The following is a 22,679-nucleotide window of genomic DNA, read 5'->3' as shown; positions in this document are numbered from 1 at the left end:
CATATGGTTTACCACAAATTCGAAATTATAACGATTTAATAAAAAATCCCTAGAGAATATTACAGTATAATTTAATACAACGATAGAAAAGTTATTGTAATAATTATAAATTCACTGTATAAACAAATAATTTTCCATGAAAAGTAAAATTTTTTTCTTTTTGTTTAAAATTCGATTTTGTTATAGAAATTTTGGAATTTTGTATAAACAAAACCGCCAGTGTTGTATCTGCGCAGAAAGCTGCGCGTAGTCATGCGTCTACAAAAATTGTTCGTATCGAGTATTGCCGCAGAGTCACAGATCAGAGGAAGGATTCTCCGGTAGTTGGCGAACCATTTTTCTGTCGTCAAACGGATCAAGCTTTTTGTGAAATTTGGATCGATCACAAAAAGCGGGATTCGCTTTTCGTATAGGAATTGGCCTGTTGAAAGGAGTCCAGCTTAGTCGCATAGAACCTTTAAAAATTGTAAGTAAAAGCGGTGAGTTATACGAATTTGCGTAGCAGATGATGTCTATGACCGGTCAACCTCTACGATCCGTTTATAACTTTAAACGAAACTTTGTTTATATTTCAAAGACTTTCAGGACTCGAGTAAAGTAATGTTAAAATTTAATTTCATCAATGAAGAACAATTACTTAGTTTCTGAACATAATATACTAAAATTGATCGATGAATTGTACACCTATCATGGCTACCAGCCGGTTTTACTATTGCTTTATACTTCGCAAAGATTCTATTCGTTTAGAAATATTTGCTTATATTTTAATTTCCGTTCATTTTATTTGCATTCATTAATTTCATTATCATACCGTGCATTAATATACACTTCTATAACAACGTATATTTCGTTGCATAACGACTTGTCGTCTTGCGAAAAAAAAGATTGAAGAAAGTAATGAATATCTAAGTTCTATTTATCTCCAAAAGCATTTGTAATCTTTCTAAGCATAAAATTGAAATAGAAAATTATTCATTATTTGATGTTTTTATCTATTACAAATATAATGTTGGTATATTTAATATTTCTTGTATACGTTTGTCAATTTAATATGTCATTTAAAATAAATATATTTTTGTATCAAAAATATCAAGTTTTTGATAAGCACGATGAATGCTTGACAATGAATAAAGATGTTTAGTTTATTATATTGTTACAATATCGTTATAACAAAGTTTTGATTTACAAGTCCTTTTCATTTTATTTTTTAATTATATTACTTCGGATGATAACTATACATTTTGTCAAATTAATAAGGATATTCCGTTTTATTTATGATATCCTTAATTTATAATCATCAATTATAAGAAATATTGATAAAGCAAAGTTTATAAATAATGTAGTATTGATATTCTTATAGTGTTTACATATTACATTATAAAAGTACAATTGCTTTATGATATTATTAATAAAGTTGGAATGTTGCAAAATATTGTATTTGAAATCATTGAATATTTTATTTATTTTGATATTATTCTTAAATAAGTGTATACATTAAGTAATATAAATAAGTATTTTTATAAAATGCTTTAAATTAACATAAATATCATTTATTTTTAGACTTGTAAGATGGAAGAAATGCGTCAATCACAACAGGTTGGGCCTACTATGCTATCTAATGTAGGCAACGTTCCGAACCATTCAAATAATACCCATCGCCGCAGTAGAGCAAGAGTAACATTACACGCTATGATGTCAGAAACATTATCATTACCTGAAGCAGCTCGTTTAGAAATGGAATCATTACCTAGTAAGACGCCTGTCTCGGTTCTTCAAGAACTATTATCTCGAAGGGGTACAATACCTAAATATGAATTAGTTCAAGTGGAAGGTGTTATACATGAACCTACATTTCGTTATCGTGTTACTGTGGCTGATGTCGTCGGTTTGTACCAAAATAACATATACATAATTTTGATTAATGGTACATATACATCATTTTAATATTTTCTTATAGTATAAGATATATATTATTAGGAAATAAGGAAAAAATGATATTAGAAAAACTTACATTTTGTAACTACTATGCTATTCAAGTAGATCCAATTGTTTCAGCAATGGGGACTGGTAGATCTAAAAAAGAAGCCAAACATGCTGCAGCTAAAGCTGTTTTAGATAAATTAATTGGAGCGAATATTGAGTCTGCCGAATCTCCTATTCCAAAAAGTTTAGAGTAAGAATAACTATTTAAATAACGTATTATGATATTGGAAGCAAAATAGCTGTTATAAATATTGATAGAATTTTGATAATATGTAACTTTTATTGAACATTGTACATATAGTTCTCAAAGCATACCAGAACTTGAAGGATATGGAGAAGAAAAAGGTTTAACCAATCCAATTGGAGTTTTGCAAGAAATGTGTATGTCTCGTCATTGGCCACCACCAAAATATACAATGGAAGGTGAAGAGGGATTACCACACGAGAGAAAATTTACTATTGTTTGTTCTATTTTGAGTTTTCGTGAAGTCGGCTATGGTAAAAGTAAAAAAATTGCAAAGAGACATGCAGCTCATAAAATGTGGCTTACTCTTCATGATACAAACAATCAAGCTTCGATTATGGATGGAGATGAGGTAAGACTACCCATATATATATAAGAAGAGATAAGACTTTCTATAGGGTATAATAATAATTTATATAAATGATAATATTGTATAATCTAAGGAGATTCTTAAAGAATATAAATATTAACGACATGTTATTGTTGTTAATTTTTTATTCACGTATAGTCTCTAACTATACTAAACAAATTCAATTTTACAAAATACAATATGTATGCATGTGATGTATGTGTTTGTGTGTATGTGCATGTGTGAAAGAACAGTGAAGTGGAAGTGATTTTTAACAATTATACAATTGTTTTATTAGTCATTATATTTGCAAAAAGCTACCTTTCTGATCATTTTTAATCTATAGCGGACGATATTGATATGATGAAATGAATGCTGCAAGAATTATTTATGAATCATAGATTTATGAATTACAAAATTATAGATTGGTTTTCTTGAAGCATCTATATTTAAGTCATTTCCACTTCATTTTGCTTTTGATGCAGGTAGCATATTCCATAGTAGAAAAATTTCATAAATGTTTAATTAAATTATTGATTAATTGTCCGTTATAGATTGTGCAAAAGTCTGCAAATGTAAATGCCCGTTATGCCGACCTGAAAGGTAGCAAAATTTCAACATTAACAACGCCTCATAGTCATAAAGTTTCACTATTTCACAAGAACCTCAAGTCTTCCACAGGTGTAAAACTTTTTGAATTGCAGGTTTGTATAATATTTCATGACATTTAAAGAATGAAATCAAATTATCAAGAGATTTCAATTTATCATATTTTTCTTGTACATTTATAATTATAAATAAATTGCTATTGTTTTTTGTTTCAGAATACTTGTTTGAATGATGGAGATGTAAATTTGGTACAATTCTTGCAAGAGATTGCTTCAGAACAACAATTTGAAGTAACGTATGTTGACATTGAAGAAAAGTCTATTAGTGGTGAGTTCATAATACATTTACATGTATCAAATTATTGAACTTATGGGGCATATTTTTCTAAAGCTACAATTTTTTATTTATTTCATTTTATTTTTATGAATTTTTGTTCATTGCATGATCAACATTATTTCATGATATTTATTATAATGTTTATGATTTTTGAAAAAAAAATCTATAAAGTAAAGAAGAAAACAAAATAATTTGATATGCTTAAAAATTTATAAAAAGTAGTTAATTAAAACAAATTATAAAAAGTAGTTATAATTAAATTTTGTGCCAATATATTTTATTTTTGAAAGTATACATTTGTAAGCACATAATTTAATATAATTGATTTATTAAATATTTGCAAAATTGTTTTTTTTTTTTTTTTTATTTTTCTGTAAGTACCATGTCAAGTACTACATCTCTTTCAGTTGTTGGTATGTCATTTTTTATTTGTTCATTAAATGCTATTGCTATCAAATGTGGTTTTTTTTGCTGTTTCTGGAAAGTATCTTCTAAGAATTTATCATAATATCCCTTACCATGGCCTAAGCGTTTTCCTAATAAAAAAATATAAATGCAGTAGTATAGTTAAATCTGATATATGGTATATGTAATTTGCAAATATAAAGTAAAATAATTTACCATTATAAGTAAATGCTACTCCTGGTAAGAGAATGAGATCTAATTCACCTGCAAGAGAAAAATATTTTTATTCGTTATTAATTTTTCTATGCGATATTTATTTTGCATTATACAATTTATTTATTTTATCTTTTCATTTACCATTTTGAAAAGCATTTTCTCTAGCTTCAGAAATATCTGGTTGTTTAAAATTCCATTTTGTTAATGGCAATTTTTCATAATCATTCATAGAAGATAATTTAACCATTTCCATCACTTTACCATCGCATCTAGGAATAAATACTTCCTTTCCTTTTTCAAATATGTCTGTCAAAATAAGTGTTGTGTCAATTTCGTTTTTAGTACTAAGATACACGGAAATTCTTTTACTGTTTTGATATTGTGGTAATGCTTTCAACTGGAAATAATGTTTGTACAAATCATTATATTATTTCAATACTGTACGAATGTATGTGACATAACCTCTTGACTGGCAAGTTTTTTATTTATTGAGATACTTATATAGAAAATAATTTACCGTACTTTTTCAAATATTCTTGAAGATTGTCGTGCTTTTTCTTCATCAGTGATATTTAAAATAATATTACTCATTTCTTTTCGTAATGCATCCTTCAAAGATTTCATGGTTGCCATATTATCTTGCTTTGTACAATGTACCCAATGATATGCTTTAAAATACTTACAATTAGATAAGTATATTTTTTAGGAGATAAACAATTATTTACATAAGATGTTTTACGATTTTGAGCATAATTATAATAATAGAAAAAAATTCATATAATACATCTCATCTTTATAATATTCTCATATAAAGGGAAAATGTTTTTTTTTCTTTCTTTTTTTTTTTTTTTTTTTTTTTTTTACATAATACATTCATCAGAATATGTTTTTTGAGTTGACTACATACTTTTCGTTTTATTATTTTTTTCATTATATTAGTTGAATAAAAACAATTTCTTTTTCAACTTAGTAAAATAATTATTATTAGTTTAATATATGTACATTTGTTTTACTTCATAATAAAATTGTAGGTAAATGCCAGTGCCTTGTGCAACTGTCCACATTGCCAGTGGCAGTTTGCTATGGTTGCGGTGTAACCAGTAAAGATGCTCAAGCCAGTGCTGCTCAAAACGCTCTTGAATATCTCAAGATCATGACCAAGAAGTGAGCCAGCGCTTCGCTCCTGCCAGCTGTCACTATAAACTGCAAGTCTCGTAATAATTTATTACCAAAAAATCAGAATAATAATACAGATACTAAAATGATGTCACAAAACAGTCAAGTTCCAGAAAAAAACAAAAATGTGCAAAAACTCGAACATATGAGAAAAGGTAGAACGTTAAAAGCATCAATGAAATCGATAAACGCTGCAGTAGGTAATAAAGATTCGATTTTAAATTCTATAACCACAACAACGGATGTTGCTGTCACCGTTACTAGAATGAGCTCTTCGATAAAGAAAAGTAATGACAATAAAGATGACTTACAATCAAACGATCAAGCATTGATTAAAAGTTCGTCGATCGTTGTGACGAATCAGACAAGTACTACGTTTGCTAGCATGCGAAGAATTAATAGCTGCGTCGGTAAAGTGAGTCACGAAAGTACTGGAACAGTACAGGATTATTCCGTAAAAAAGTATTCTAAAGAAATGGATTCGAAATTAAATAATTATCAAATGCAGCGGGATTATAATGAAAAGTCTGTAACTAATCAGGATTACAGAAATCGAAGTAGTAACACGATGACCAATTTGCCTATAAGATTTTCTAATCAAATGTCCATCCAAGCTTTGCAACGAGAAAATCATATGACTTCTAATGTGCATTCTCGTCCAGTGCCTAGAAACGATAATACAGCATTTTCGGTAATAAGAAAGGCCTTGGAGCGACAAAATTCAGCAGTGGCAATGGCACCAATTAATTTTCCTCCATTGCGTGCACCACAGAGCATAGTAAACGTGCGACATCCATCTGTAACCGAAGCTAGAATAAAGCACAACGAGATGAGCACTTCCAATATGAAGTCAAAATTGAACGTACCAAGCTCTTTGCACGAAAGTGGCATGAAAGATTTGGAACAAAGCGAGCAAATTTTTCATAATTATGATACCTCGCAAATTGCCAGCGTCCCGAGTGTTCAGAATATAAGTAACGTTACGGCAAACATTTCGACATACCATACGCCCGATTCATATCCTCAGCCGACCGTTGCTAACGTGCTGTTCCCAGAAACAGCACAGTTTCCTCAATCTTCTCCATTCAGTACGACGCAAATTGGTCAACTAAATCAGTATCAAACTTATGATCCTGGTAATTTTGCTTCTACTTCGGTGAACGTTAATCCGGTGATTCCTCAATTCTCAGCGGAATTTTCAGCAGAAAATTCTATGCCATATCCGCAATACGAGAATCCTCCTCAATTCGTGCAACCGAATCATTATGCGGCTGCTGATATGGCGAGCAATCAATATCAATATCAACCTGCAGCAGTTGGTCAAATACAAGATTCACCGGTGTACATCCAAAACATGCAAAGCCCAATAAACGTAGCGGATCAATATGCTCCAACTTATGCCAGAGCAGTCAGAACCGAGTTGATGCCACGTTTGAGAAGACCACCGAGATTCAATAAGTAATGTAACGGTGTTTATCAACGATCCTTTTTTCTATCGTTCCACCAAACATTTTATCAACGAAAACTGGAACTTGTACTGTGGAAATGTGACTTTGGAAATTGATGGGACTCGATTTTGTTCTTTTTACGCTTCGATATTTAATCCAGATACAGTACAAGTAATATCCAAAAAAGTCTCTTATATCGAAGAGTTTTTGTTTTCCTACGTAAGGTGCGACTCATCCATATCGAATTTATTCATATAATCGTATGAATCCTTTATAACCTCGCGTGAAAGCTGCGGTAAAAATGATTTCAATTGTTGATTCAATCCGAATCTGAATCATGATAACAATTGATGTGGTGTAGATGCCGATAGGGGATAATCGGTATTTGAATGAGTTCGTAAGAATAGGAATTCGCAGATTAGGCGATCGTTTCGTTATCAACTTGATTAAACGAAAAATAAATCGAAACATTGCTAAAATTTTCTAATACGTAATAAATAAGTGACACGGCAGGGGACAGCGCTTAAAAAGTTTGACTATAACAATAATGTGGCATAATTTATCATTGTTGCGGATATATGCGAGCGATGAAAAAAATAATAATAATAAAAAAAAACAAAAAAAACAAAAAAAAAGAAAAAGAAGAAAAATGAAACGAGAAACGAAAAAAGAAAAAAAAATGAAGAAAAATAATCTGTAACTAATTTATCAAACTGTAAATAAATTGTAAGCGCAGATGAAAAGAAATTATAGTCATACATCTTATATTATAAAATATAAATACGGTCGAGGAACATATTCCGACCTAACTTATTTTCGAATCTCGCGTCAATTTTCAACGTGGACGAAAGTAAGGCTGTGCCGGCACGTGTCGCGCGGAAGTTTCGAATTTTTGCGAACAAACGGGTACGAAACTATCGCGTACACGTCGTGTACGTTGAATCTGATCGGTGAATACTATGAAATAAAACGAAACAAGGAGAAAATGAAAGAAAGATTAAGTTAAGAGAAGTTCGTGATGTCTTGTAATACAAGTTCTACTCTTAACGAATGGTATTCTACTACAAGCTATACTTTGCATAGATTTAGTGGGAAGTTTTCCAGTATTTACAGTAATACTTAGGTTTACAGCTATGTTTTTAATGTGCTTCACTATTTATAATTAAATCGTATGAAGGTGACAGCGGTGTAACGCTGCGATGTAAAGTCAGAGCTGGAGGTATAATGATATGAATGATGCGATGAGAGAAGGACGCAATTATAAGTTCGAATTTTAATAAAATGAAAAAAAAGAAAAGAAAATAAAAGAAAAGGAAGAAACACACGAGAGATAAAACAATTAATATGCAGTTTAATATGCAATTAAATATGCAGTTTACTATTCTCTTTGCTCGCAACCAACGTTACATCTCTCTACCAATATATGCACAATGCAAATTTAGCTTTTGGCGATCGTATTCTAATAATCATAATATACGATCGCAAAATAATATAATCTTTCAATGGTGTATGTTTTTTCTTTAATATGGTAGCTCATAAATTCATAAGCATCATTTATATGCGTATGGTTAATCATTAGTATATGTCATGGGACTAAGAAGCATATTACACGTGTGTATATTCAACTTCGAATTGTACGTTTACGTCATTGAATATGAGGCTATCTGAAAACCGAAACATTACGAAAAACAAAAAAGGAAAAAAAACCAGGAAAAGAAACAATGGGAAAAGTGAAAAAAGGGGAAAAAAAGTGAATGATCATGCAACGTGCATTATGCGTATACGTGCGTGCACGTCATTTTGCGCTACTATTCGAAGACTTTCGTTTGTTGTCTTTTCTTTTTTTTCAAAGATCAAGATTCGTTCATAGATAATATAAATTCGTTCCTTCGCTATTTCCAAAGGTCGATTTTGTTCATGCGCACGACAAATTTATAATAGATATATTTTAAGAACACATAACTCTTAAAGAAAGAGAGAAAGAAAAAAACTACGATGATCTCGTAAGGATACAAAAAAAAAAATTATGATGTATGCATATCGACGATTTTTTTGAGAGTAAAAACTATTGTATAGAGTTACGATCAGGTCATATTAATTACGATTACTATCGTAAGATTTCTTTTAGACATTACTACGGTAATTCGACGGATAATCTGTGATATATTCTTCTTCTTAATACATTTCGTGTCCTACGTGTCAACTATCTCTCTTAGTACTTTCTTTCGTTTTATTTTTTTATTTTCTCTTTTAGACACGTGGTCGTGTGGATATACATACGTATCCACGGTAGCTTAAAAAACAGGGGCCGCAAAAGAGATACGTTTCCGTTGCGATGAAACGTGCTGTGACGCGTGCTTGAATACAAAATCGACAGTACAAAACTTTGTAAGAAACGACTAAAGAAAAAAGAGAAAAAGAAAAAAGTCAAGACGTCTGAAGGAACATGAATGAAAATGAGAGATAATAAGAGTATTGACGCGATCGTGCGAGATTTTTCGACGAAAATAAATGAAAAATGAAAAAAATTTAACTTACATAGACGCCATACTTTTTAGAAGAATCATGGTTGTCTGGGTTGCGACTCATTTTTGCAACAACGTATAAACCTCCATACATACACACACACACACACAATACAATACACACACACACACACACAGGAAGAAAGACACGCACACTTACATTCAACAATTGGCACTCGTTTTTCACATTTTGGAAAATAAGCATTATTTACATGCAAAGTATAGAATTGTATATGCGTGTAATGAACCTGCGTTATTAGAATGTTAACACGAACAGTATTCTTACAAACGGAGATTTTTTTTTTTTTTGTTAATTTATTTATATATATATACATACATATATATATATATATATATATATATATATATATATGTAAATATATATCTCCGGATCATAAACTAAAGAGAAAGAGTAAGAAAGAGAGAGCGCTCGGGACAAAGCTCGTTTCGAAAAGATAAACGAGAAAAATACAATAATCTATTACGAAACGAGCCGATTTTGCCCTTTATATACTGCTGCGAGGCTATCCTTGCGTATACCTCTGTGATTATTTAAATGTACATGCGCGTCCAATCTACGTGAAAGCGTTTATTTATAACTTCTACCCTTTTTTTACACTATTCAAAGAAAGAAGAAAAGGATGGAACAGAATGAAAAGAAAGTGGTAGAAAAGAATTTATTATAGAAAAGGATTAATTGCGTGCGATTCGAGCTTCCGACGATTTGTCCATACGACATACGACGTACATATACATACATACGTATGCATGTATGTATGTATGTATGTATGTATATTTATGATTTGGCTCTTACAAAAGACTGCGTTTGTGTATTTAGGTTTCCGCGATTTTAAAGCGGAACTAGGTACAAGGTTTTATGAACGAGCGAACGAGCGAACGAGCGAACGTCGAGAGAGATAGAGAGAAAATCTAAAATGCATTTTTTTTTTTTCATAACGTCCACTCGGACTACCATCACCGTTATTAGTATCTTTTTCAATTGTCAAATGAACGAAGATAATAAATTGCTAGATGTGTGATCGTTGTGCGATCTATAATGATAGAGGAGAAAAAAGATATATACATACACGCATATATGTATATATACATACATATATATATATATATATATATATATATATATATATAGATATATAGATATACATATGAGTCGGTGATTATAAAAGTAATTTAAGTAAAAAATTAAAAAGAAAAGAATTGATTTATTACATAATTAATTATACGATTTATGTGATAAATTTCTTTTTTTTTTTTTTTTAATTTATTTTCACTTTTTTAATCACTATCTTGTACATGTATATATATATATACATACCACACATACATATATATATATATATATATATATATATATAAATGAACAAATCTATCAAAGAAGGACGAATGAAGATTTCTACATGTGTTGTCCGTGTGCGTTTGTGTCTTACGTGCGTGTGGATGAACGAAAGATTATCGTGTTGAACGTATGTATTATTTAGATGAAAAAGAGAGTTTGCGTATCTTTAATTTATAGAATATATATCGTGCGTATGCTTTCTATGTACGTACACGTGTATCGTTCTAGGTATAAGTGTTCGTGTGAAAGAAAGAAAAATTCTTTGCGATATAAACAACAAAGAAAAAAAAAAAATCAATCTCCATTAAACGAAAAAAGAGAAGATTGTGAGGGTGTCTTCGACACGATCCTTCGAAGAACGATCCTTTCTATCTTCTTTTCATCGTATGTCTTATAGCTCGAAGCAAAAAACATAGTCTCAACCTCCCTTTAATATTTAACTAACTTTTAGAAAGTTGTGCCGCATAATCGTCAAAGGGGCGGAGAGATTATACATATATACATATACATATACACACACACACACGCGCGCGCGCGCGCGCGCGTGTGTGTGGTGTGTGTGTGAAACGAGCTAGAAGACCAGAATGAAAAAGTCGAGGAAGACGATGACGGCGATGACGACGACGATTATAATGATAATAATGACAACGTAAAAAAATATAACGCGCGTATCGACTTCATCGTCTACCAGATTTTTCATAAATTCCTTTTACAACTAGTGTGATAAAGATAATATAAAAAAAGTGAAAAAAAAGAAAAAGAAAAAAAAAAAGAAAAAGAGAAAAAGAGAGAAAAAAAAGAAACGATAAATTATTCTCTATAGATAAGGGTGTTAGTCTGCAACTCCTCGTTGCACTAAACGAGTTCATATTAAAATATTCGTGTGAGGAGGGAAATAGAAAGTGGGGGAGTTAAGAGAAAAAGTGAGTCGGTCATTTTTGGATTCGAGTTCGATCTAACTTATTATGTATATATGTACATGGAACAAAGTAATAGATGATATACATCACACAACACACGCGTGCTTACACGTGTTTCGTGTTTGTCGATATTGATGCTACGCAATAGATTCGATTTTCGATACTCTACTTTCGAGCTGATCTCGGCCAATCGAATTCAAATTTCATTGTTGATCGATGTATGTAAGATTTTCTTTTCTATAAGTTACTCGCACCTAATTCTTCTTTTATTCTTTCTTTTTATTCCTTTCTCTCTTTTTTCTTTCCTCAATTCTTTCTATATTTATTTTTCTTTTCTTTATCATTTAATCCTTTTCCTATTCTTATTTCTACTTTCTCGTTTCCCTGTACATTCTCCCAAAGGATACATGGTTGCGCAAATCTTTTCTTTCCTTTTTTCTTTCAATTTGTAAAATAAACTTCTGATGCCAGCCACGTATCGAATATAATGTATGTAATATTTTTAATACGAAAAGATAGTAAGACTTATCTATCCTTGTTTATTCCCTTTCCTTATTCTTTCTCTTTCTCTATCTCTCTTTTTCTCTTCCTTTTCCTCTCCTTTATCTTTTCATTTCTATCACCATTCTCGGTATTATACATTAAATTATCCTTTCTCCTACTCATTTATTTAAATCCCTTTTACGTTTACAAATAAGATACTTATCATTCGCAGATTCGATAGGATATGAACACGGACATGGCATACAGATAACGACTTAAATCGATTTAATGAGGCCCTTTCTATACGTATCGCGAATAAATATGTATACCTAGGCAAGGTTGTTCTATGTATGATTGTGCGTGTAACATTGTGAATAAATCGATGATGCTTATGAAAACTTTTCTACCCGCAGTTTTGTTTAATCGTAATCATAAATAACTCCTTAGAAATCGAACGACTATCGAGGACTATTGGATTTCGATTTTTCTGTTTTTCTTTTTTTTTTAAGCGAAGACCTCGATATCTCTTTTTATGTACTCTTTCTTTATTTTATTTTAGTTTCTTTCTTTTTTTTTTTTTTTTATTATTTATCGAAAGCGTGCAGCTGCGAACGTAATCTACTTTTTATACAAAATATAATTATTTTATTAATTACTCTAAAGACAACGATCACTTCGGGTAAATATATAATAAATTATATTTTATTACGAGCGTTGAGTTTAAGATATTTTTTTAACGAGTTAATTTGTTCGAACTGACGAGTTAAAACGTAATATATTTTCGTGTTGTTTCGTAACATCACGATCCTAACATACATTCGTTTCCAAAGAGAAGATTTTTCTTTCCAGCCAATATCGTTTTAGACTAGTTCTTTATTGCGTTCGCGACCTACTTTAAATTTGTGTACCACTTGCACGGTTCAATATTCTTCAAGTAGGTAGCTAATATAAAGAAAAAGAAAAGAGGAGAAAGGAAAAGAAAAAAGAAGAAAAAAAGAAAGAACGGATCGTTCGTAAGATATCCTTCTAAAAATCGAGTTTAGGATTAAGGAAATTAAAATATTCTCTTCTCAATATCTAATGATCGGATTTTCTATCGTCAATGGATATGAATAATGGCGTCTATTAACGTTGTCAGGAAGTTCTTTCGTGCAACACGATTCGAGACAGTTTAGAGACCGCCGGTTGGTGGCGCGTATTGTTGCATTTAAGTGGTATAATTAAGGAAAGAAAAAGCAGGAAATCGCTATTAATTATCTGCTCGACTTTCGATCTTAGAAACGTATGTATTTACGTGGTAAAGACTCGTTAAAGTTAAAGGAATAAGAGAGTTAATCGTAGGGCCATTATTAGCACGCCTCTTGACGTTTAATGTCTTCGGCATAGAAAGGGTTCCCGTAACGACAAGGATTTAAAGTTCGATACTATCGAGACAATGACTCGACGATAAATTTATGTACTAAAATTACTACCCTTCGGGTTCTTGACTTTCAGTTTTTACGTAGTCATATACACAAGACTCTCGCGACTCTTGTGAGATCAATAAGATGGATATTATTATGAGTTATGATCTCTAAAGGTTTTACGAGGTAAAAAGGTTCAACGCTTCTGCGCTAAGATTAGATATACAACGTGCATACATTCTAATGTACTTACGTGTCACCTCATTTCACGTCATATGACATAATTCATAACTCTTTACATCTTCACCGATTTATTAATTCTGCAAAATTTATTACGATCATTATTATTATTATTATTATTATTATTATTATTATTATTATTATTATTATTATTATTATTATTATTATTATTATAGGCAAATAAATAAGTCCCGCACATTATTTTTCTTCGAATTTTGTCTTACCGAAATCGCCTCTATTAAGATCTTTAAAGAAATTTATGTCGTCTTTTTATAACCTCCGTTAAAAACAGTGTTATTTTTTCTTCTTTTTCTTCTTTCCTCTTTTTTTTTTCTTTTTTTCTTGGGATTATGTAAGAAATCGTGCCTCTAAATACAATAATCAAATTCGTCGCGAAGAATACATAAATATATCGATGGACAGCATAATTTCTTCAAAAAAGTAATATAAGGAAAAATATTCTTTTACATTCAGATTCGTTTTATTTAAATGATCATTTTTTTTCTGTCGATTGGTAGTAGTGGGTCGTTAATACAGAGAAAGATAGGGCAACCTGTTGAGCGACGATGCCAACTTCTACGTAATGAATAACCTTCGAATATTCAATACTTGAGTAATTATAAAAAGCAGTCATTATGCGTGAAATGTTATCTAAGAAAAAGAGAAAAGAAGAAGAAGAAGAAAAAGAAAAGAGAAAACGAAGAAAACATTAACAGCAGATAATAAATGAAACGTGTCAAATTGTTCAACGATATATGATTAATGTCAACCTCACTGAGAATTATTTATATAAAGAAATATTAAAATTTCGTTAGCTCTTCGTAGATATTCAAGGTTACATTCATCTTTTTTAGGTCTACCTTTTTTTTTGATTTCTTTCTTTTTTTAATTTCTCTTTTTTTTTCTATTCATTTCGCATTAACAAAACTCGTTTGAAATTATTCAACGAATCACGCAATTGACCGGAGGGTGTTATTTTGCGCGCGCGGAGGATTTGGCGCGCATGCACCAAAAACGACGTGTTTTAATTGGCCGCGAGCTGTGAATGCGCGCGCACTTCGAGTCACGTTTCGAGGGAGCACCCGCGAGTTCAGTAGCCGCCGTGCGGCCGCGTGCATTCGTCGACTTTTTCGGTTGGTTCGTATCTTCTCTTAGTAAACGTGTATTTTGACAGGATAATTCCCTACACACGCATACACGTACATATATATACATATATATCATATATATATATATTTCTTTTTCACGTCCTCTATCACATTCACTTTTATCTTTCTCATATTCACGACATATTTTCTCATCTCCATTTTTACTTTCCTTCCATAATATTTCTGCAATATATATATATATATGTATATGTGTGTGTGTGTGTGTGTGTGCGTGCGTAGCACAAAGCTACGTGAAATATATTCGTAATGTCACCGACACAAAGAGCCCGCGAAAACGAGTGACGATCGCCTCATATTACTCTTATTCAAAAAGTCAAGAATGTGTTCTCTGAGGCTTTGTTAACTTTTCAAAAGTCGACCGTGAGTTTTTCTTTTTTTTGTCGCGTTGCAGTGTTACATAGAAGAGAAATAAGAAAAAGAAAGGAAGAGAAAAAGGAAGAAGAAGAAGAAGATTGAAAAGAAAAGGAGAAAGAATAGTGTATACGAAAAGTAAGAAACTAGTATTCTTGGCGTAGTTACAACGACGGAAGTCATCGTCGTATCGAACGTTAGTCCGTGTCTCTTTCTCGAAGAAGACTTTTCGACGAGATCTTCGTGTGCTTTGATCAAAGATTCAAAGAAGTTCGAATTATACAATACTCTTCGACGTCGTTAAAAACATCGTCCTAATCGAGTGAGTATTTTCGTATATTCGTCTTTTCATCCATTTGTTATGTTCGAGCAATATACATATTTATAGGTTATGCGTAACACCGAATTTTTCTTTTTTTTTCTTCTTTCTTTCTTTTTCTTTTTGCGTTATTTCGAAGAAGAAATCGTTTTATCGTATAGTCATATAAATTTCTACGAATTTCGAAGATCGTTCGAAGAATGAGATTTTTTTTTCGATTGAAAATATATTTTCCTATTGCATACATATTTTGTATATTACACACACACACACACACACACACACACACACACACACACACAATATATATATAGATAAATTCGACAAACGTATCGCGTTTAATTCTTAAGTACGCGTACACGGATAGAATAAGATTTATTTTTCGGAAAATTATTGGAACTATTTTATTATTTGGAAATATCGTCGTGATATCGTCGTAATAACCTCGTAATAAAATAGTTTTATTCAATTATGACGTATAATGTATAAAGCTGTAAGTATGTGTGTGGAGTGAGGTTAAGTATCGTAATAATTTAACGTCGTTACACATCGTCTCTATAAACGAATTCATTCCTAGCATCGACTCGTCGTTGGATTATTTATCAATTATATGAAAATACTAATATTATAAATGATACATGTCGGACAGAAATAATTATTTCATGTAAACCCGTCAATTTCCAATATACGTATTAAACGAGACGATCGTTTTCTATTATCGAGTCTCTATTAGTTACCTACGTGTGATACGTTAAAATAACAATAATTACAAGACTAATCGTAAAAGGATCGTAAACATTATAATGACATATATATTATAAATGTTATTTCTTCCTTTGAGAACATTTTTCAATAATTCATTAAACTTCGTAGCTTCGTCGTTTCGTCGTTCGTTGTTCCTTTGTTCTATTTTTTTCCATTTATTATTTATTTATTTCGTAAACATTGTTTTTATTAAATTATCTGATCGATCGTATTTCTATTATATGTATATATATATTTTTTTACTTTTTTTCTCTCCTTTTTTAATGAAATTTATACGAAAAACGAGAATTATGAAATAACCTATTAAGTTCGATTAACCTAACTAACACGGTAATGTTCTCAACGGACGATATTCTAATTAAAATTTGATGGAGTGTAAGCGGAAATTTAAATAAAAATATTTTTATATCGTTAATAACGTTAAAAGTTATTCCTTTTTTGTTTGCAAATTTTTCAATTGACATATTCATTCGCAAGATCAATTATCTCTTTCCTCGTGCTATTCAATTATATTAGATCGCCTAAAAGCATCGATAGTTTTGTTGAGAAATTCAATACATAATTCAGTTCTTGTCTACCATTATCTTTTCTATCGTTTATGAGATTAAGTAATGACATTGGACGTTTTTACGATAACGACATGGAGTGCTTTTTAAATTTCACTTCATAGACCATACGTATTCTACGTACGGTATCAATAAAGCTTTCGTCGTTTTAAACGATCGCTTCTTTTATAAAATTATAGATATTTCAATGTATATTTTCTCTTTCTTTCTTTTTCTTTTTTTTTTTTTTTATTTTTATTTTTCGAGAGGGACAGCATTCTTCATATTTAACGTATGTGGACATGTATAAAAACTGGTCGAGTTTAAATTGGATTGAAAGTCGATCGTAGGTGTTTACGGTTTTATCGTTCAACAGAAGAATACAGAATGAACTTTATTTATTATAGAAAAAGAATGCAAAACTCGGAATTAAAAGACCGATATAAATTTTTAACCTAACAAATTGTATCTAGTTTGGTCAATAATAAATGTTGGAATTTTTAATACGGAATGAGCCACGATTTCTCTAAACGATTTTAAAAATCGATTACTTTTCTTTGTCTTTTTTTTTGTCAAATATTGTAGACTAACTTTTTCTTTTCACAGTGCAAAATCGCTAGCGTAGGAATTTTCTAACAATGTGAAAAAAAGAAAAAAAAAAGAAAAACAGAAAAAAAATTAATCTCCAAAAAGTCTCAGAGAAGAGTATACACGTCAACCAATTCTTTCTTTATAAGATTTTTACATGATTTGTTTCTTATTTCTCTCTCTCTCTCTCTTTCTCTCTTTTTTTTTTTTACTTTTTTTCTGGAATCAATCTACCGTGCATTAATGGGGAATTAAGCGTAATTGATTTTATTGAAGTCTTTATTAAAAATTTCGACCTTGATCGATCCAATAAAAATTTAATTGTACAATGATATCTTACGTTATTCGAAAGAGTTCTTACATAATTTATTCGACAAACAATGTATTTTAGTTTTCGTTAATCCTTTATCTAAAAAGATAAATCGTGTTTACAATCGCGGAAATCGTATTTCGATTGGCGCCAGAAAGTTTTGTCAGTCGCGTTATTCTCTTCCTTGTTTGTAATCGTATTCGTCGATGGTATTTTTGACGATACAGAGATCGAATTGTTCGCTTATAGCTAATAATAGTTTTTGTTTATCGAGGAAAATACGTTCAGTTACGTTCTTCCAACAAGATCGTAGATAGCTATCTATTATGCTTTTCATTAAAAAGAAAAAGAAAGAAAAAAAGAAAAAAGAAAGTACCTTCAAGCATTTATTGATTTTCTACGAAAGAGAGTTCTAACTCCGATCATTTCTACGAAACAATTTACGATGCAGTTCGTTGTTTCTAACTATAGAGTCATCTTAAATCGATAAATTCGTCCAATGATCGACTGTACTGAGAATTATCTAACCTACGGCGAATTGTCGTCGATTTCCAATCGACGTTTTAAATCTTTCTGACGTACGATGAGAAATAATATAACGATATATATATATATATATATATATATATATATATATATATATAATATTATGTTAGAGCTCTATTATTTTTTTTGTCATATATTAATATAAAAACTTTGACGATTTTACGGAATTAATTTAGTAGAACGAGAATATGTTAAAAATTAAAATCTTCCTAGAACGAAGTCTCTAAAATCTTATTAAGTTTTTACTAATACAAAAAAGAAAAAAAAAAAAAGAAGTGAAAAAATATTTATTCCGTATGATATTAATCGGTTTTACGTAATGATTAAATTTAATTAGTCCCTCAAATTAGTTCCGAGCAAATTGATTTCTTTTAGAAATTCGAAGTTATAATATTTACTCAAATATGTACATAAACGAACATATGTACTTACATCACAGATAAAGAACGTAGAAAAGAATATAGATTAAGAGATGTGGGAGGTTGATGATGTGTACAATTTCATTAGTGCGAATTGAATAAAAACCTATCATGAGTAATAATTTCGTCTCCTCGTTTTACCAAATATTTTAACAATCGTAGTCGCGCCTTTCATTATTATCAACGAGCCTTTCTAATATGGAGAACGGAAATTTTCCGTTTCATTTGTTTCATTTGTCACATTAAAAAAAAAAAAAATATGAGGGTGATGGGAATAAGAAAAAAAAAAAAAACAATCTTGAATTTCTCTTTGTTGTATCTAACGATATATCTCGTGAGTTTAATCCCCTGGAAATATTCTCATTTTCGTGAAGGTACGCGTTTGCAAATTGAAAAGCAGAGTTCGTTCGGAAAACATCTGTCTTCTTAAATTTAAAATTCTCGCGATAACTTCCAGACAGTTTTCTTTCCTCGATTCTCTCTTCATTTTATATTCTCTATTTCAAAACGTCTTCTACGTTTTTTTTCCTGTCTTTTTTTTTCTTTTTTCTTTCTTTTTTTTTTTAACTCGAAATAACACGTAGAAACATTAGAGAGAGAAAGAGAGAGAGAGAGAGAGAGAGAGAGAGAGAGAGAGAGAGAGAGAGAGAGATTTATAATTATTTAATTTAAATGCATAGATATGTATATATATATACGTATTATTTTCTTCGATTGAACATTCGAGCAATGATCATCCTTTGAACTCGTTACGTACGTATTTATTTCGATATATCGAAGTTTCCTTACTTTTTCGCTTCAATGAATTATTTAATTATTATCAATATTATAGAAACATAGCACGTACACGCGTTTCATATATACACATACACACACGCATTAAGAGAGATCAAAATGCACGTGATTTTTTGAATCTTTTCGATTCATTGATGCAGTATCGCATTTCAAACTAGAAACGTGTAAACGTTTACGCGCGACTGAATTTTACAAGGCTTTGGAAATTGTAGCGAAGTTCAAAGTAATCGTTGTCGCTTTTTCATCATGTAAAAGCGAGAAAACGCGCTTTGGGAAACGCAGAATGATCAAAAGCGATCGTTATTGACGGTTTAGTAAAGAAGAAAAACGACGAACGCGTACTATATCAAGAAATTGCCAGTTACGGGTATAATAATATTATTTGTATTTGTATAAACATATATATATATATAAAAGAAATTATTTACATATGTAAATATTTTATATATTTATACATATATATATATATATATATTTATATATATACACATATATTATTTACGTATATATTTATTACATAATAAAATTTGTCGAAATCAAATTTATCTTTTTTTTTTCTTTTTCTCTCTTTTCTTTTTTTCGAGCAGGATCTCCCTCTTTTCGATTTAAAAAGTTTACATCTGTGTTTGCACAGCACTCGTTTGATCGAGCTTTTCTATTGAGATTATTTACCACATACATATATGTAGGTCAACAGGTAACTGAATATAAGAGATATTTGGGAACTCGTTTTAAATACAAGAAAGGAAAAAGAAATGATGTTATTTTCACGGTGTCCGACTAGACAATTGATTCGTGATACTATATTTCATATTTTAAGAATAAATATATTTTTTGAATTAATTTGAAGTAGAAAGGAGACTTTCTCGTGCGAGACTTTGGCGACGATTTTAAAAAATTTATGAGAGACGATTATTCGTGCCATTTAATCTGAACTTTCAGAAACGTTGTTACGGATAGATTATATACGAAAATACACACACATATACTCTCATCATTCTTCTGGCTTTTTTCTCACGAGAGTTAACCGATCGATGCTTTCAATTGTAATGAAAGCTTGATTTTGTACGAGTGAACTCGAGCAAGTTAGATACGAGCAAATTTTTAGAAGATTTTCTTTTAGAAAAAATATTAAAAGTCTAAGATCTTTTATTTCCTTCGTATTTTTCATCATTCAGATATTTTTATATTCTCGATTAAATATTCTTCCTCTTTTCTCTCTCTCTCTCTCTCTCCCTCTTTTTATCTAACTCGATCTATCTCTTTGACACGTAGACGAAAATTTGTCTTTGAAGTTAATCAAAGTAGACGGAAGATAGGTACATTCATTGACCTTAATTTAAATAAGCCAGCATGGTGTAAAGATCTAAGATAAGTTTAGACACTTTCGATCCTTTCGAACTTGATCGACGAATAGTAACATAAAACAGATGGTCTCGTTTGCATCGATCCTGTGACCGTAGGCGATTTATCGTATGTATGTATGTATGTATGTATGTACATACGTACGTACATATGTATAAGTTTGATCAAATTTTCGATAGGGTGGGTCTTTCAGTCGGTACGATTTAATCTTTGAGTCTTTGCTCGTGTTAAATTAGATAGGTTGTAGTAGGCAGGTAGTAGGTATATTAGAACACAGCATGTTCTCGATTATCGAGGTTAATGGCACGCGAATTAGGCACGCGAATAATCAACCAAATGTTTTCTTAATGGTTAATCAGCATGATTGAAATCGTATCCAAACGAATTTAACGATCATGTTTTATCGACACTTTCTTTTTCCTTTTCTTCCTTTTTCTTTTTTCTTTTTTTTTATTTTCCCCTTGTGTAATTAGACAAAATTCGAGAAAGGATTAGTTCGTCGTAACGACGTCGTAGCAATCGTTCCTCGATTCTGTCTGTCTCTTCTCGATTGTTAAAATATAGAAATAATGATCGATCTTATTTGCAAAAGAAATTTTCTACGAGTCTGAATTTGTTCTTTTTTTTCTTTATTATTTTCGTTTTCTTTCCTTTTCTTTCTTTCTTTCTTTCTTTCTTTCTTTCTTTGAAACACGATAAAAAATTTTATGGAAATAGATAAAGTGATAAACGACGACGTAGTATTTTGATCTCGTATTCAAAGTCGACAAGAAGCTTACATATCGACATGGTAGACGTGATTGTCAACGAAGCGGAAAGCTTACTACCTCTTATCGATGGTGCAACGATTTCGAAACGAGTAAAAGTTTTCCTCTTGGGAACATTTTTGAAGGGATGTATCATCTATCTCACGTATACGTGTACTTTCCTATCACCTTTTCTACTACCTTGAATTCCTCCCCCTCCCCACTCTCTCTCTCTCTCTCTCTCTCTCTCTCGTTGTCTTCCTTTGTCAATGCTCCTTTAAAATTTTCGTAATTTAATACCTTCACTTTAAATATAATACATCGAAGTTACATCTTCGAAACTGTTTCAATTTCAGCTCGATTAGTTACAACTAGAACAAAGTGAAATTCCTACGAAGGCGAACTTGAATTTACTTTTATTCACTTTCGGGGAGATCATTAACGGCTTTAATTAATTTATCGCTTGATAAACCAGGCCGCCGTCTTAAATTTAATTACAGTAGCAAAACCTAAGAGAGGAGAGGACTGAACAGAGTTTTATTATTACATTGCTCCTTCTCTCTGTGTGTGTGTGTGTGTATGTTCGTGATGTTTTCTAATACAACCCTTTTCTATCTTCAACCCTTTCCTCGAGAATCCTCGTTCCGTTGTGATAACGTGAATGTGAAGAAAATCGATTGAAAGCTGTCTTTCGTACTACTCCTTTCATTCCTTAAATTCTTTTTTTTCTTTTTTCTTCTCTCTCTCTCTTTCTCTCTTTCTCTCTTTCTCTCTTTCTCTCTCTCTCGTTATTTTCGACATAGAAAAATAAATATTCGTCAAGTTCAAGAGAGTGGTGTCATTAAGTCTCTTAAGTACTGAATTTATCGAGAATTCGAAATCAAACGGTACACTTAGATACTCTTTCGAGTTTATCAAAGAGAACTTACCGAAATCTTATTGCAAAGTTTTCGTCCTTAACTTTCTACTTACTTTCTGCGAAGAATTCGTACCGCATCGTGTCCCCGTGTATTTCGATCGCCTAGAAACTTTGATATACTCCTCTAGGTATCCTTAAGGAAGAGAAG

General features: G+C 31.0%; 3 protein-coding genes across 15 annotated transcripts in view; 2 read left to right on the top strand and 1 right to left on the bottom strand.

Moving 5' to 3' along the window:
• Positions 1–260: 260 nt before the first annotated feature.
• Positions 261–5,444, top strand: LOC127071364 (interferon-inducible double-stranded RNA-dependent protein kinase activator A homolog). Of its 7 annotated transcripts, none has more exons than XM_051010564.1 (7): positions 262–466; positions 1,561–1,924; positions 2,056–2,173; positions 2,285–2,579; positions 3,131–3,280; positions 3,401–3,512; positions 5,174–5,444. In XM_051010564.1, exons 2-7 carry the CDS (start codon positions 1,570–1,572, stop codon positions 5,308–5,310), a joined length of 1,167 nt encoding a protein of 388 aa, XP_050866521.1. In that variant the 5' UTR covers positions 262–466; positions 1,561–1,569; the 3' UTR covers positions 5,311–5,444. The 7 variants fall into 7 exon arrangements, with proteins under 7 accessions (XP_050866524.1, XP_050866521.1, XP_050866520.1 ...); XM_051010563.1 differs by having other exon boundaries at positions 2,041–2,173; XM_051010566.1 differs by having other exon boundaries at positions 263–466; positions 1,561–1,885.
• Positions 3,777–4,823, bottom strand: LOC127071366 (5-formyltetrahydrofolate cyclo-ligase). The gene is made up of 4 exons (XM_051010572.1): positions 4,665–4,823; positions 4,284–4,539; positions 4,143–4,190; positions 3,777–4,057 (listed from the first exon to the last, which is right to left on the bottom strand). Exons 1-4 carry the CDS (start codon positions 4,773–4,775, stop codon positions 3,885–3,887), a joined length of 588 nt encoding a protein of 195 aa, XP_050866529.1. The 5' UTR covers positions 4,776–4,823; the 3' UTR covers positions 3,777–3,884.
• Positions 5,445–14,690: 9,246 nt separating the features above from the next.
• Positions 14,691–22,679, top strand: part of LOC127071363 (calcitonin receptor-like) — a 100,002-nt gene continuing 92,013 nt past the window's right edge. The window contains exons 1-2 of one of the 7 annotated variants that reach the window (XM_051010557.1): positions 14,691–14,893; positions 15,255–15,536. The gene's annotated coding sequence lies outside the window, so the exon portion shown is untranslated. Of the gene's footprint in view, positions 15,537–22,679 lie in introns of all 7 variants that reach the window. The other 6 variants (XM_051010555.1, XM_051010554.1, XM_051010556.1 and 3 more) reach the window with 6 other exon arrangements.

Source organism: Vespula vulgaris, chromosome 21 (assembly GCF_905475345.1).
Source record: "Vespula vulgaris chromosome 21, iyVesVulg1.1, whole genome shotgun sequence".
Taxonomy (NCBI): domain Eukaryota; kingdom Metazoa; phylum Arthropoda; class Insecta; order Hymenoptera; family Vespidae; genus Vespula; species Vespula vulgaris.
The sequence above is the reverse complement of the archived record's forward strand: the minus strand, read 5'-3'. Positions and strand labels throughout refer to the sequence as shown.

Bases quoted from the DNA above. Each gene is read 5' to 3' on its own strand.
- LOC127071364 (XM_051010563.1), top strand. From the start codon at position 1,570: ATGGAAGAAATGCGTCAATCACAACAGGTTGGGCCTACTATGCTATCT. The intron at 1,925-2,040 runs GTACATATACAT...CTATTCAAGTAG, and splicing joins ATACATAATTTTGATTAATG to ATCCAATTGTTTCAGCAATG. The intron at 2,580-3,130 runs GTAAGACTACCC...TGTCCGTTATAG, and splicing joins CGATTATGGATGGAGATGAG to ATTGTGCAAAAGTCTGCAAA.
- LOC127071366 (XM_051010572.1), bottom strand. From the start codon at position 4,775: ATGGCAACCATGAAATCTTTGAAGGATGCATTACGAAAAGAAATGAGT. The intron at 4,540-4,664 runs GTACGGTAAATT...CATTATTTCCAG, and splicing joins CTTCAAGAATATTTGAAAAA to TTGAAAGCATTACCACAATA. The intron at 4,191-4,283 runs GTAAATGAAAAG...TTTCTCTTGCAG, and splicing joins AGAAAATGCTTTTCAAAATG to GTGAATTAGATCTCATTCTC.